The 14,265-nt window shown below is 33.7% G+C and overlaps 4 protein-coding genes across 5 annotated transcripts in view; 1 reads left to right on the top strand and 3 right to left on the bottom strand.

The window, feature by feature from the left end:
* Positions 1-14,265, top strand: part of LOC135125676 (uncharacterized protein) — a 381,416-nt gene that overhangs the window by 148,290 nt on the left and 218,861 nt on the right. The window lies entirely within an intron of this gene.
* The window catches only part of LOC135125763 (small ribosomal subunit protein eS21), a 567,386-nt gene that overhangs the window by 538,519 nt on the left and 14,602 nt on the right, over positions 1-14,265 (bottom strand). The gene's annotated exons all lie outside the window — the stretch shown is intronic.
* On the bottom strand, positions 5,233-7,237 carry LOC135125591 (cytochrome P450 4C1-like). Of its 2 annotated transcripts, none has more exons than XM_064051231.1 (5): positions 6,856-7,237; positions 6,699-6,808; positions 6,372-6,645; positions 5,870-6,318; positions 5,233-5,815 (listed from the first exon to the last, which is right to left on the bottom strand). In XM_064051231.1, exons 1-5 carry the CDS (start codon positions 7,013-7,015, stop codon positions 5,294-5,296), a joined length of 1,515 nt encoding a protein of 504 aa, XP_063907301.1. In that variant the 5' UTR covers positions 7,016-7,237; the 3' UTR covers positions 5,233-5,293. The 2 variants fall into 2 exon arrangements, with proteins under 2 accessions (XP_063907301.1, XP_063907300.1); XM_064051230.1 differs by having other exon boundaries at positions 6,369-6,645; positions 6,856-7,232.
* LOC135125590 (cytochrome P450 4C1-like) lies at positions 11,143-12,950 on the bottom strand. Its single transcript, XM_064051229.1, has 5 exons — positions 12,768-12,950; positions 12,611-12,720; positions 12,281-12,557; positions 11,782-12,230; positions 11,143-11,726 (listed from the first exon to the last, which is right to left on the bottom strand). The coding sequence occupies exons 1-5, from the start codon at positions 12,925-12,927 to the stop codon at positions 11,208-11,210; spliced, it is 1,515 nt and encodes a 504-aa protein (XP_063907299.1). The 5' UTR covers positions 12,928-12,950; the 3' UTR covers positions 11,143-11,207.

Here is a 14,265-nt window from a genome sequence, read left to right as displayed (position 1 = left end):
GCAGCCAGCGCACGCGGGTTGTGGTCGCCGAGGAATCTCCCGCTATTATATTGAACACTGGCTTACTCCTGCTGCTCCTAATGTTCGCTCTTGCTCATCCGAGGCATTTGCGAACGCACGCATTTTTACTACATGTACCTGTCCACTATTTGCCGAGCTCCCCTCAATTTCACCTCGGCAACTAAACGCCAGACTCGAGCCACTCAGAAACCTACCACTCGTCGAACCACTAAATTAAAACAGCATCGTTATACAGTTTCTACATTTTTTCAACAATGTATTGATGCATAGAAATACACTGCATGTTGTGTACTTTCGTAGTCACCAAAAACCGGCTCGTCTAAACGTCTGTCGTTACCATGCTCATATCGAAACTTAGTTAACCTGTTTGTGGTGTTTAGCTAAGAGTCATCTAACGCTGTAATTCGCCTCAAGTAGACAAAGTTTGTGGACTGTTGTTGACCTTTTTGTATCGGTACTCTATAGTCGATAATTTTGAAGAATTTGACGATAAAATTGAACTACTTTGTCACAGTTTGGTTTTGCCTGATCGATATTAACATAGTAGTGGTTTTATCTTGTTACTTCTAACCGCGGTATGAGGATTAGGGGCCTTATGAATCGTTAGGGTGCTAGAGGCCGCTGCTTGATCTCTTAATACTAAGCTGAAAAATGCACAATGAAGAAATACAATTAATGTAAATCTAAATTAATCTAAAAATCGGTGTCAGAAACTTAATTATTGTTAGCTCATTCAATTGTAGCTGTGGTGTCAATGAATGCGATTAACTGGACTATCTCGACTTAGTCCCTAAAATTTTACCAATTCTGTTGTTTGTCTTTACTGCAAATCTTCCAATACTTTGTATACTTGTGAAAAAGTATCCCACTAGTTCTCCGCGTTCCTGTGTGACTTAGAACCTTGTGGAAATGAGAGGGAAGAAGTTATTTCAATCACTGTGTTGTTAACATGTGTAAAAATAATAGTAGAAGTTTTCATCATTACTGATATTTCTGCAGTCATAGTATTTGATTGTTTATTGTTTAATTGGTTTTTGTTGCGTTATTACTAATATTTAAGTTCTAAATTACAAAATGATGAGGTACTTTTGCCTCAAATGCAGTTTTGGACATACAGGATTTCTAGAAATGATTATAGGCTCGAAGCAGGTCATGGATGCGTGCCGCCTATCACTTTATGCGAATTTTACTAAATGCCCAAGGATTCTCGACAGATACTGTTTTATATATTAATCAAGTTACAATGTTAAAAAAACAAAGATATTATTATTATTATGTTTTAGAATAATTTTCAATTATGATGTTTCAATGAAATAAAGAATAATACAAAAAATATCTAAACTGTTAAATCCACACCAGTTTTTGGCGACCGCTGATTAAAAAAAACATGGCGGAAGATCTATCAGCTTTAGTAACGGCCCTTAGCAGATAGGTTTCTACATTACAAAAACAATGAACATCGATTGCAAGTGTACAAGAAGTTTTGCAGACCCAGGCTATAACTTTCGATGGATTTTATTATTATTATTATTATTATTATTACTAATAAAATGCCTCAACAGAGTGAAAACTCCAATTATTAGGCAAGGAGCATTAAGATTATAACATAAAACAAAAAGAGAGAAGTGAAATTAGCAAGTTTAAATTATAACAAATAGAAATAAGGAAAAAACAAAAAGAACATAAATATGAAAATGATATTTTTAACCAAATCTAAATTTGATTTCTTGCAAACTACAGCAAAATATATCCAAATCAGCTTCAATATCACAATAGTTACGAAGCATTTGGTACAAAGGTGATGAAGCAAGCATGTTAGTTTTAGCCCTAGGTAAGTAAAGTACAGTGGTATAACGACTATTAACTCGCGGTATTCGATAGGATATCTGTTCTACTGTGTACTTACAGTCAATAAAATTGTGTATGAGTTTGTACAAAAATACCGTTAAATGCAAGGATCTTCTTTTTGCAAGGCTCTGAATGCCAAATCTATTTAATAATAAGTCTTGTGGAAAATTACGAACGGGATAGGAGCCGTCCAGCATGAATGTAACAAACTTCAGAAATCTTCTCTGAATTCTTTCCAGATTGGAACTGTGGATGTTATAAAAGGGCGACCATATGACAGATGCGGATTCTAGTTTACTACGAACAAATGCGAAGTAAATTATATTAATTGAAGATACTTTAGTGAAATCTTTGGTGTTACGTACAATGAAACCTAAGCACTTGTAAGCTGAGTTTATAATTTTAGCGATGTGATGTACAAATGACAATTTGCTATCAAAAGATACACCTAAGTCACTGACAACATCCGGTCTCTCTAAAGTAACATCATCAAGGCTGTAGGGATAAGTGATTTTTTTAATCCATCTTGTGAATGTCATGACATAGCATTTTTGTTTATTTAAATTCAGATTGTTTAATCGGCCCCAAGTCAGAATATTGTCTAAATCTCTCTGAAACAATTTACAATCTGCTTCAGTCCTAATTTCAGTATATATCTTAAGGTCATCTGCGTACATTAGATATTTCGAAGTTAGTACGTTCGTTATGTCATTGATGTACAGAACAAAAAGAAGCGGACCTAAAACCGATCCCTGCGGTACCCCGGAAAGCTGCTCAAATGTATTAGACCTGAAGCCCCGATATTCAACAAAGGATGATCTTTTTTCTAAATATGATTTTAGAAAATCAATTAAATTGTTTTGTCATAATTTGATGAAAGCGTTGAACATTTTGAGAGTTACAGTCAAAGCCTTGAATTTTTTTTTTCAAATTAAGAGGTTTGCATAAAAACGGCAAAGAAACTAATCATGCCCAAGTTATGGTATTAATAAATTGTTTGGGCAGCAAACATTACAAATTACTTGCAAGTTTGATCTGTCCAGAACTACCAGCTACAAAAACCTGCCAAGAATTAATGGATCTTCTAAGAAATCATCTTGCACCGAAAAAAAATGTCTTGGCTGAACAACATAAATTTTTTTCAAGGGTTCAACAACCAGGTGAATCAATTTCTACATTCGCTGCAGGATTGAAAGATTTAATTAAAGATTGTGAATTCAAAACGGAATGTAAAGAAAAAGAACCTCCTTGTTTAACTTGTTTGAAATCTGTGATCGACATGTTACTACGAGCTCAGTTTATCCGAGGACTACAAGATTCCAGCATTAGAGAACGAATTCTTCAATTAGTAAACGTCTCCTTTGTTAAAGCATTAGAAACAGCATTGGCAATCGAAGCTTCAAGAATTCAAAATCGAGAAGTTTATAACAACTCATCACATGCGTCAAATAATTTTCATAAAATTGGTTTTACTAAAGGACAACCAGCATCAAAATATAATCAAAATAGATCTTCACGTCAAAAATCTTCAAAAACAACAGGTCGAAGCATAAATTTACAAGAATTGGGTCTATTCGGATTGTGCTTACATTGTGGAAAAAAGAATCATCAAACTGACAACTGTCGTATCAAAGAAAAACTTCACTGTAATCTGTGACGAAAAAAACGGCACACTAATAAAGTATGTATTTCTACATTCTTCAAAATGGCAAATATTTCTGTACATTAGACGTCTTCAAAGCATATTTACATATTCCTTTTGATGATGAAAGTGCACGAATACAAACAATTTCAATTCATCGAGGTACCTATTTAACTAAACGACTCTTCTTTGGTGTCAAAACGGCTCCAAATGAATTTCATAAAGTTATTGATCAAATTGTTCACGATTTAGAAGATACCATAGCGTATTTTGATGATAGGTTCAAGGTTATTTTATCGAAGAATGTAAATTTCATTTAATTAAAGTTCTTGAACGATTACGTAAATATAATCTGCATCTGAATCGAGAAAAATGTCAATTTTTCAAGAAGAGAATTCAATATTTGGGTCATGTCGTTTCAGAAAAAGGACTCGAAAAATCTGAAGATAAAATGAAAGCGATCATAGAAGCACCAAGGCCGAACTCTTTAGAAGAACTTCAACGTTTTCTTGGAATGGTGATGTATTATACAAAATCTATTCCCACTGAATCCAGCATATTATATCCATTAAAACGTCTGTTAAGAAAAGACACAAATTTTAAATGGTCTATCGAATGTGAAACAGCGTTCAAACGGAAATAGCCAGTGAACGAGTTCTCATGTCTTTTACACCTGATTTAGACATAACACTTGCCACAGAAGCCAGCCCGTATGGACTTTCGGGTGTTTTGCCACATCTTTTTCCAGACGGATCTGAAAGACCAGTTGCTTTTGCATCCAGGTCGTTGACAAAAGCTGCACGTAGTTATAGTCAATTAGATAAAGAGGCAACAGCCATTTATTGGAGTTTCAAAAGATTGTTTCATTATATTTATGGAAGGAAATTTATTCTAATTGTGGATAATAAACCACTGAGTATTATTTTAAACCCTCAAAAGCAACTTCCAGCCTTATCTGCAACCATAATGTTAAGATATGCACAATTTTTATCCGGTTTCAATTATTCCATCGAATGTCGAAAATCAAGTGAACATGTAAATGTTGATTAGTTCTCCAGAAGTCCATTAAAATTATCACCAAAAGCAAAAGAAAAAACTGATGATGAATACGTGTTAAATACGATGTTAATTAATAAGATTAGTACGGAAACAGTCACAGTTCATGAAATTGAAAAAGAAACAAGAACAGATCCAGACTTATGTAAAATGAAGAAAAAAATTCTAAATGGAACCAAAAGAGATCTAGAATTTTCACTGCACGATGGAATAATGTTTAGAGGACATCGTGTGGTAATTCCAAAAAAATTACAACACATTATTCTACAAGAACTCCATTCAACACATCTAGGAATGGTTAAGTTTTCCGCCTTCTACAGAGTCCGGCCTAAACAGGTTTCACTGTATCTGAATAGGTCTCCGCCTTCCTGTCTGACTTAGAACCTTGTGGAAATGAAAGGGAAGAAGTTATTTCACTCATTTTGTTGTTAACATGTGTAAAAATCATGGCAGGGGTTTCCATTATTATTGATATCTTTGCACTTTAGACATAGCTGTGGACACACAGGGTTTCTATAAGTAATTATAGAGTCGAAGTAGGTCATGGATGTGTGCCGCCTATCACTTTATGCGAATGTTACTAAATGTCCCAGGATTCTCAACAAATACCAAACGCATATGTGTAACTGGTTGCCTAAATTCTTAATTTGCATAAGTACACGAACTCTGTCTAAAACTTTATTAAGTAGAGTAAAATTCCAAATAATAACAAAAAACTGTCTCATTTTAAACCTTGACATTTTTTCTTGGAATAAACTTCACTTTGATGTTATCTTTGCTTCTCAGAACAACATCGCCAATTAATTCAACAGTCTCTGGAGTGTCGACCGGTTCTAAAATAAATGCTGCAAGAATACCACATAATACAGCCTTAATTTCCAAAATTGCAAATTTTTGTCCAATGCAATTCCTTGGTCCGGCACTAAAAGGCACATATGCAAAATTATGTCGATTCTGACAGTTTTCCGGCAAAAACCGATCTGGATCAAATTTTTCGGGATTTGGGTAAATATCAGGGTTGTGATGGACGTCATAAATATGAAGCTGAACCATCGAACCAGTTTTTAAGATGTAGCCACTGTGCGTTTTTATATCTTCACCTAAGACTCGAGCAATGAGGGGTGCACTGGGGTACATTCGAAGAACTTCTTTAATGCACATTTCCATGTATTTAAGGTCTTGTAAGATCTGGTAATTAAGCTGAGAGGACTCAGGGACTACTTGCTGTATTTCTTCGTAAATCCTGTCCTGAAAATAGTAAAATGGGAGTACGTAAGCGTAAGCACATTATTAATTTTATACTTGTATATCGCGATGGCAAGCGATTAACATGAGAGCGTAAGAAATAGCCACAGACGTAGTGTCGTGTCCTTCGAACATAAAAGTGTCTACTTCTTCTCTAATACCGCCATCGTCAATGCATCCTTCTTGTTTTTTAGCAGCGAGAAGTAAGTCTAACATGGCTAGACGTTTGCGTTTAGAATAAGAAAAATCTACTTCATTTTGTGCTTTTATCGATCTAAAGTTCCTTTGTCTGTTTGAAATTACATTAGTAGTAAAAGTGTGCAAAGTTTGAATTAATTTTTTTTCCTTGAAATACTGCGGCACGAAAACGTAGAACAAATTATGCAACAACCACGGGTGACTTAACCTGTAAACATATATTTTTCCAATTTCATGAATAGCCGTTTTATAGTCTCTTCCGCTAACTTTTATGTTCTCTTCTTTAAAATTTGTTCCCATTGCAGTTTCTAAAAACCAACGTTGATTTGTTGTTAGTAGTAGGTACTTCAACAATTACCACCTATGGTGTCTAAAGTAAAATCAGATATGAAGTCGGTTATAGCAATGTAGGGCTTGTGGCATTCTTGCTTAAAAACGTCAACCAGATTTTTTGTTTCTGCTTCAAAAACCTTAATGAATTCTTGCAGGATGTTAAAATGAAAAGCTGGCGTTAATATTTTTCTTCTTTCTTGCCACTTACTTCCTTCACTCGTTAACAGTCCTGTACCTAACCAGTTATGAAACATGTGATAAAAGTATCCCTTCGTGTTGTGTTTCATATTAGACATAATAATCTAGAATTTATTGAAAAATTGTATTCTGTCTAAACCATTTTTGATATTCCTACCTCAAAATCATAAGGATTTACGATATTGACAGCTGACAAGTGAGCCACCCACGTATGATATATTGGATAGTAATCGCGCCCCCATTTTCTCAAAATTTTGAATATGTTTTCTAAACACGTTTACATGAATCCTGGGGAACCAAATTTTAGTACTTACCCGGGGTATCAAAAAGAGAAGACATATTTCCGACAAAAAAATTAGCTTGTGGTTCTGGTAATTTATGCATGTATATTGTGGCAAATATGAATCCTTTAAATTGGTCATAAATAATAAGAACAAAGAGCACTATAAACGCAACTACAAACAACCAAATCATTTTCGAAATCACTGTGTGAGACTTAGCACCAATTAATTTGTATTATTATTTTATAATTATCCTGATCTCTACTCATTTATGCGAGTCATCTATTTACAAGTACTTTCGACAGATAAATTTCTTGAAACTGTTGCGTCCGAATTATGTCACCACGATTCCATTATCGTCTGCGATTAAATTTATTTTTAAAATGAACGTGTTACATTGTTGCTAGATAATTATTATAAAATCAGTATTAGATGCAATAACTTAGTCGTCACTATGTACACGATATTAGTCTAAACTGAATAGATAAAAACAGCAAACTCTTAATTTAAGGTGTTTCTCAATATTATTTATGGGTTAATGTTTATCACAATTCGTGTCAATCGGCTGTATTATCGAGAATAATTCAGATGTTTTTTGTTGTGTAATTTGTAAACAAGATATTTAAATATTATTATAACACTCATATTTTCAAGGAAGATGATACTTATTAGAAGTTTTAAACCGAAAACGCTTTTATCTGTTCGCGCCAGACAATTTTTGCATAGGCAACGTATTGTACACCCCAGAGACGACTTCGTCCAATTTATTTATTTTTTTTTTGTTTTAATAACCAATCATAGCAATCACAGAAAAAAATGACAAAGATGTCGATGACAAATGATGACAAAATTGAAAAAATTTATACTCAGTAATAGATCAGATTACAAGGATGTATGGATGAAAATTGGTTTGCTTTTAAGATGTTGAAAGCCGAACCCAAAGTAATCTCCATTTGTCTTGCCATGTGTCTTTGACTCACGTGAGGATTTTCTGCTACAATTTCAATTGGAGCGGCTTCATTATCCGGCGTTGTTACAGTTCGATTTCTAACTTTATTTTTTTTTTAATTGTCCAAATTCTCGTACATTTTTTTCAAGTTTTCTAAACGCTTGTTTTGAGAGGGTTCTTCTATTGGGATTTTGCCTGGCATAGAGACGAACAGCAGCATCAAAATTTTTGTGACACTTAACAAACGAAAATTGAAAATATTTGACTGACAGAAATAATTTGTCTTAATTTTGGTTGTGATCATTGCTATCTATGCGTTCATTATTATTTAAAAATAAAAATTAATGAAAGCTGTTTATGAAACGCAAAATGGGTTGCCAATGCAGACATATTCAGGCGCGAACAGATAAACTGAACACAATGTATAACACATATACAATATACATATTTAATAATAAAATATGTACTGATCCAAACAACGACTCATATTCCTACTAAATATCTTGAAAATATAATTGCTACAGTTTCCTATGGGGCGTATCATCACAGATATTGTAAACATTGTAACGCTACAGAAATTTCTCTTTTGACAAAGTACTAACTCTTCTAAAAACCAATTCGGTTGCTAAGTCGAGTTGTGGTGTTTTATTGTTAATCATTGACAAGTTAACTTAGCAATTAACAGACGATAAAGCGTCACTTAACAGTGTCACGTTGTTGCCTTTGACAGTACACCTTTTTAACTATCAATGGACACTTCACCTGTATACTGTTTCCATCATTATTTAACTATTTGCCGTTGTTCGTTTAATTGTCTATGCTGCCAGCTAACAGTGCACCACATATAAATAGTTCAACGGTACAGACATTAGGATATTTACACTGTATATGACACTTATAACAGACATTTTGACATTTAAGCTAACAACGGCAAACAGCTGATAGTTAAACTATCAACGATTAACATTAAAACACAATATCTCGTTTCTTGCAATTCAGTTGATCCTCAGAAGATTTATATTTAAGTAACCTGGAAAACTTTATCGGTTTAGTCAGCCACAACAGAAATATTCAACCACTATTATTAGAAATATTTTTTGTACCTTTTTTTTAATATTTTAAATAACGTGTTATATTATTATTATTATTATTATATTATTTTTATTCCTTTATTGAAATAGTGTTTCAGTTACTTACAATAATTATTTCTGTTATAAGTACCTAAAACATACTTTTTCCGGACGAGACGAAGCATAGTCCGAAATAGCAAATGAGTCCCAAATAACATTTTTTTGTTAAAGCTCCCAAAAACACCTCAACAAATCTCTTAATACGACTAATGTGACTAAAGCAAATATTTTTCGAAAATACAAACACGAAAAAATGTGTCGGTCGTCTTTACATTTTGGGGAATCAATAGTTAATAATCATAACATTATTAATTTAAAATATACTTATTTAATTATTGCATTTAACGATTATGCTTTATTTACCTAAATGACCATTCGAGATCATCATCATGGTAACTTTTTGGGATTGAGTCCGAAAAAAACTCATTTTACGAACACTTTTGAGTCCGCTAAAACTTTTTGCGTACGAATTACTTAGATAATTTTTTGGTAAAATCTCTCCAAAACACAGAAAACCTCAATTTTTTAATTTTTAAAAATAGGTCGTCTAATCTAGATTACAGTTGTCATTGGGGTACCAAGGCAGTCACTTTGTTGATGAAAAAATCATCAGTTGTTATTGTAAAAAACGCATTTGTGCATACTTTATAATAATTAGTGATTACGCATTACAACAATGAGTGAAATAGTCCCAGAATCAATTTCCGAGAGAGCTCAAAAAATTACTTTGGATCTGAGGTCTCCCGTTTCCGTCTGTCTGTCCGTCTGTCCGTCTGTCTGCCGTCACGGATTTTTATTATACAGATAATCTCCGAAAGTACTGGGCCGATTGTTGGCAAATTTTGTATTTATGTATATTAGGAATATCATGTAGTTGTAGATGGTAAAACGCTAACCAAAATTTCTCTAATCATCCCCACCACTAATGCGATGACGTCACTTCAAATGCGTTTTAAATTGTATAAAATAATATAGTCCTAAACATGTAGTTTATGATTCCGAATAGAGTTTTACCCGAAACGTCCAGATTTTTGGAAAAAAATCAAAATTATAAAACAACATTTTGCAATTTAATTTTGAATCTGCTAAACCGAATGCTTTAAAATCTTGCAGATATTTTAAGCTTATAAAGAGCATAATAAATGTTTAGTCAAAATATATTTGCTTATCTCCCTCCAAAAAAATTCGTCAACTCGAAAGTTTGCTGTGTAAATCCTATTTAAAATGTACAAAATATGATGAGTCTGTACTTGTAATTCATCATTCCATTCATATTCTTTGGATTTAGATCTACAGGGTGACTCAAAAAAATTAATGAATGCGTAAATGTATTTCATTGATTTAATCAGGAACTACAAAACCGAATGCTTTGAAATCTTGGAGATATTTTAATGTTATTACAGGCATGGTAAATTTTTGATCAAAATATATTTGCTTATCCCCCCTAAAAAAAAGACGATGTCACCCGAAAATTTTGCTGAATACTTAAATCCTATCTAAAATGTACAAAATATGATAAGTCTGTACTTGTGACAATTTATCCATGCATATTTTCGCAAGTATGAGTCCTTTAATCTGTTCGTAATAAATTAGAACAAACAGTACTATAAACGCAACTGGAAAGAACCAAATCATATTCGAGATCACAGTGTGAGACTTTGTACCAATTAATCTGTATTATTAGTTACTATCATTATTCTGATCTCTGTTTATTTATGCCAGCCATCTGTTTACAAGTACTTTCGACAGACAAAGTTGTTGAAACTGTTGCGTCCAAATTATCTGACAGCGATTCCATTATCGTCTGCGATTATATTTATTTTTTAAATGAACGTGTAACTGGATAATTAGAAATTCAGTATTGCCAAATTTGTTATAAATTACACACAAAGAAGAAGAAATAGCTTAGTCGTCACATGTACATGATATTAGTCTAAACTGAATAAATAAATTAATACAATTTTAACTGGTTTTTGTTATGGGTTATAACTAACTATTACGTTAGTAATGATACGTACCACTAACGTTTAATTTCTAAACTACAAAGTGATGAGGTAGTTTTGCCTGAAATGCGGTTGTGGACATGTTACAATACTTGGACACACTTGATACGCCAGTAAGTTTGTAACTAAATTTAGGAGGAGCATAACTTCCTTCTTGAAAACTGGATAATTAACCTGCTGTCGTACATTTACAACACAGACTTTTTAAATATAGTTCTAAATGTCTAAATGCAGGAAATGGGTCTAAAACTTTATTAAGAAGAGCAAAATACTTCAGAACAACAAAAACTGTCTTATTTTAAATTAGTAGACAGTTTTTCTTGGAACAAACTTCACTTTGATGTTATCTTTACTCCTCAGAACAACATCGGTAATTAATTCAACAGTCTCTGGAGTGTCAACCGGTTCCAAAATAAATGCCGAAAGAATACCACACAATACAGTCTTGATTTCCAAAATTGCAAATTTTTGTCCAATGCAATTTCTTGGTCCAGCACTAAAAGGCACATATGCAAAGTTGTGTCGATTTTGACTATTTTCCGGCAAAAACCGATCTGGATCAAATGTCTTGGGATTTGGGTAAATGTCAGGATTGTAATGTACGTCATAGATATGAAGCTGGACCAAAGAACCAGTTTTTAAGATGTGACCACTGTGCGTTTTTATATCTTCTCCTAAGATTCGGGCAATGAAGGGCACACTGGGGTACATTCGTAGAACTTCTTTAATGCACATTTCCATATATTTAAGTTCTTGCAAGGTTTGGTAATCAAGCTGAGATGAATCAGTGACTACTTGCTGTATTTCCTCATAAATTCTGTCCTGAAAGTAGTAAAATTGAGAGTTGGTAAGCGTAAGCACATATTTAATTTTGTACTTGTATATCGCGATGGCAAGCGATTAACATGAGAGCGTAAGAAATAGCCACAGACGTGGTGTCGTGTCCTTCGAACATAAAAGTGTCTACTTCTTCTCTAATGCCGTCGTCGTCAATGCAGCCTTCTTGTTTTTTAGCAGTGAGAAGTAAGTCCAACATGGCTAGACGTTTGCGTTTAGAATAAGAAAAATCTACTTCACTTTCTGTTTTCGTCGTTCTAAAGTTCTTTTGTCTGTTTGAAATTACATTAGTAGTGAAAGTGTGTAAAGTTTTAACTAATTTTTTTTCCTTGAAATATTGCGGGACAAAAACATACAACAAATTATACAACAACCACGGGCGACTTAGCCTGTAAACATATAGTTTTCCAATTTCATGAATAGCCTTTTTATAGTCTCTCCCGCTAACTTTTATGTCCTCTTCTTTAAAGTTTGTTCCCATTGCAGTTTCTAAAAACAAACGTTCATTTACTGTTAGTAGTAGGTACTTGATCAATTACCGCCTATGGTGTCTAAAGTAAAATCAGAAATTAAGTCGGTTATAGCAACGTAGGGCTTATGGGATTCTTTCATTAGTACATCAACTAAATTTTTTGTTTCTGCTTCAAAAACTTTAATGAATTCTTTCAATATGTTAAAATGAAAAGCTGGCGTTAAAATTTTCCTTCTTTCTTGCCACTTGTTTCCTTCGCTGGTTAATAGTCCTGTACCTAACCAGTTATGAAACATGTGATAAAAGTATCCCTTCGTATTGTGTTTCATATTAGACATAATAATCTGGAATTTATTGAAAAATTGTATTCTGTCTAAATCATTTTTGATATTCCTACCTCAAAATCATAAGGATTTACGATATTGACAGCTGACATGTGGGCAACCCACGTATGATATATTGGATAATAATCGGTCCCCCATTTTCGCAAAATTTTGAATATGTTTTCTAAAAATCTTTACATGAATCCTGAGGAACGAAATTTTAGTACTTACCAGGTGTGTCAAGAAACGAAGAGATATTTCCGAAAAAAAAATTGGCTTTTGGTTCTGGTAATTTATGCATATATATTGTGGCAACTATGAAACCTTTAATATCTTCATAATAAATAAAAACAAACAGGACTATAAACGCAATTACAAACAACCCAATCATTGTCGCATTCACTGTGTGATACTTTGAACTGATTTGTTTGTACTATATTTTTTTTATCATTTTCCAGATCTTTGCTCATTTTTGCGAGTCACCTATTTACAAGTATTTTTCACAGATTAGATTGTTGCGTCCAAATTAGATCATCGTGGTTCCGTTATCGTCAGCGATTAAGTTTATATTTAAAAAAAAACATAGTACATTGATACTTCATAATAATTATAAATTTATTATTGCCCAATTTGTGGTAAACTACGCACATTTAAGATGTAAATAATCGCGTAATCTTCACTATTTAGATAATACTAGCCTAAACTGAACAGATAAAAATGACATAAACTCTTTTCCCAATTTTGTTTATTAGTTAATATTTATTAGTATTACAATTTGTGTCAGTCGGTTGTATTGGCCAAAATGATTTAGATGATTTCTTTACTGTGTAACTTAGTACCTAAAATATTAATTAACTGTTAAGTAGGTGACACTATAACTGTCTTTCGTTGACAGTTAACCGTTGATAGACAACGTTAATCATATATCAATGGATACTTCAACTGGCTGGGGGCGAGGAAACTACTGTCTAACTTTTTTAGACCGACTTTGCTTTAGCTATTTCAAGAAACAATGTAAAATTGGTTGATGCTGATTTATTGTTACTACAGTAAACGTTTACAGTGTAATTTTATTCAATTACATTCACGTATTTAGTATCAACTTGTAACTTGTAACTTCGATCCACGTTTCCCGTTCTTTGAAAGTTTCTGCAACTGAATGACACCCTCTCCCTTAAAAATTGCTCCTCGTCGTGGTTTATCGAGGCAATTATCGGGCGTCGCGGCGTCGTCGGTGGTCCGGTTGTGATAACGCGTCGTATTTCCACTTCCGTCCTTGGATGAGTTAAAGTGGCGAGAGCAGAGAGATAATAACCAGCGGAACCACCGCACCCAGGTACGGGCACAATGCTATCGTGCCATCGTTTTCCAGACGCATCTTTTACGTGGCCACGAAGAATACCTACGCCTGATGATGGCTCGGCTGCAACAAGGAAACGCGAGGAAATTAATATCGTAAATATAAAGTTAGTCCATAACTCACACGACTAGGAATTTTTCTGAAATATTGGGGCCACAAATTATCGTGAACACGTGGTTATGCCGTTTAGAAAACGGATTTATATCCGGATAATTTAGTTTGTATTTATGTACAGGTGAGCACGAATTATTAACGGTGGATTTATATGCGGCCAGATTTATTCCGCTGCTTTACTGCCGATGAACGGAGGGGAGGCCGGAAGACACGAACACGTGCTGCACTGTCCGCAGTCGTAAAGCGACTATTGTA

This window comes from Zophobas morio, unplaced genomic scaffold (genome assembly GCF_036711695.1).
Source record: "Zophobas morio isolate AGI-343-1 ecotype UQ-CSIRO unplaced genomic scaffold, CSIRO_AGI_Zmor_V1 ptg000009l, whole genome shotgun sequence".
Taxonomy (NCBI): domain Eukaryota; kingdom Metazoa; phylum Arthropoda; class Insecta; order Coleoptera; family Tenebrionidae; genus Zophobas; species Zophobas morio.
The sequence above is the reverse complement of the archived record's forward strand: the minus strand, read 5'-3'. Positions and strand labels throughout refer to the sequence as shown.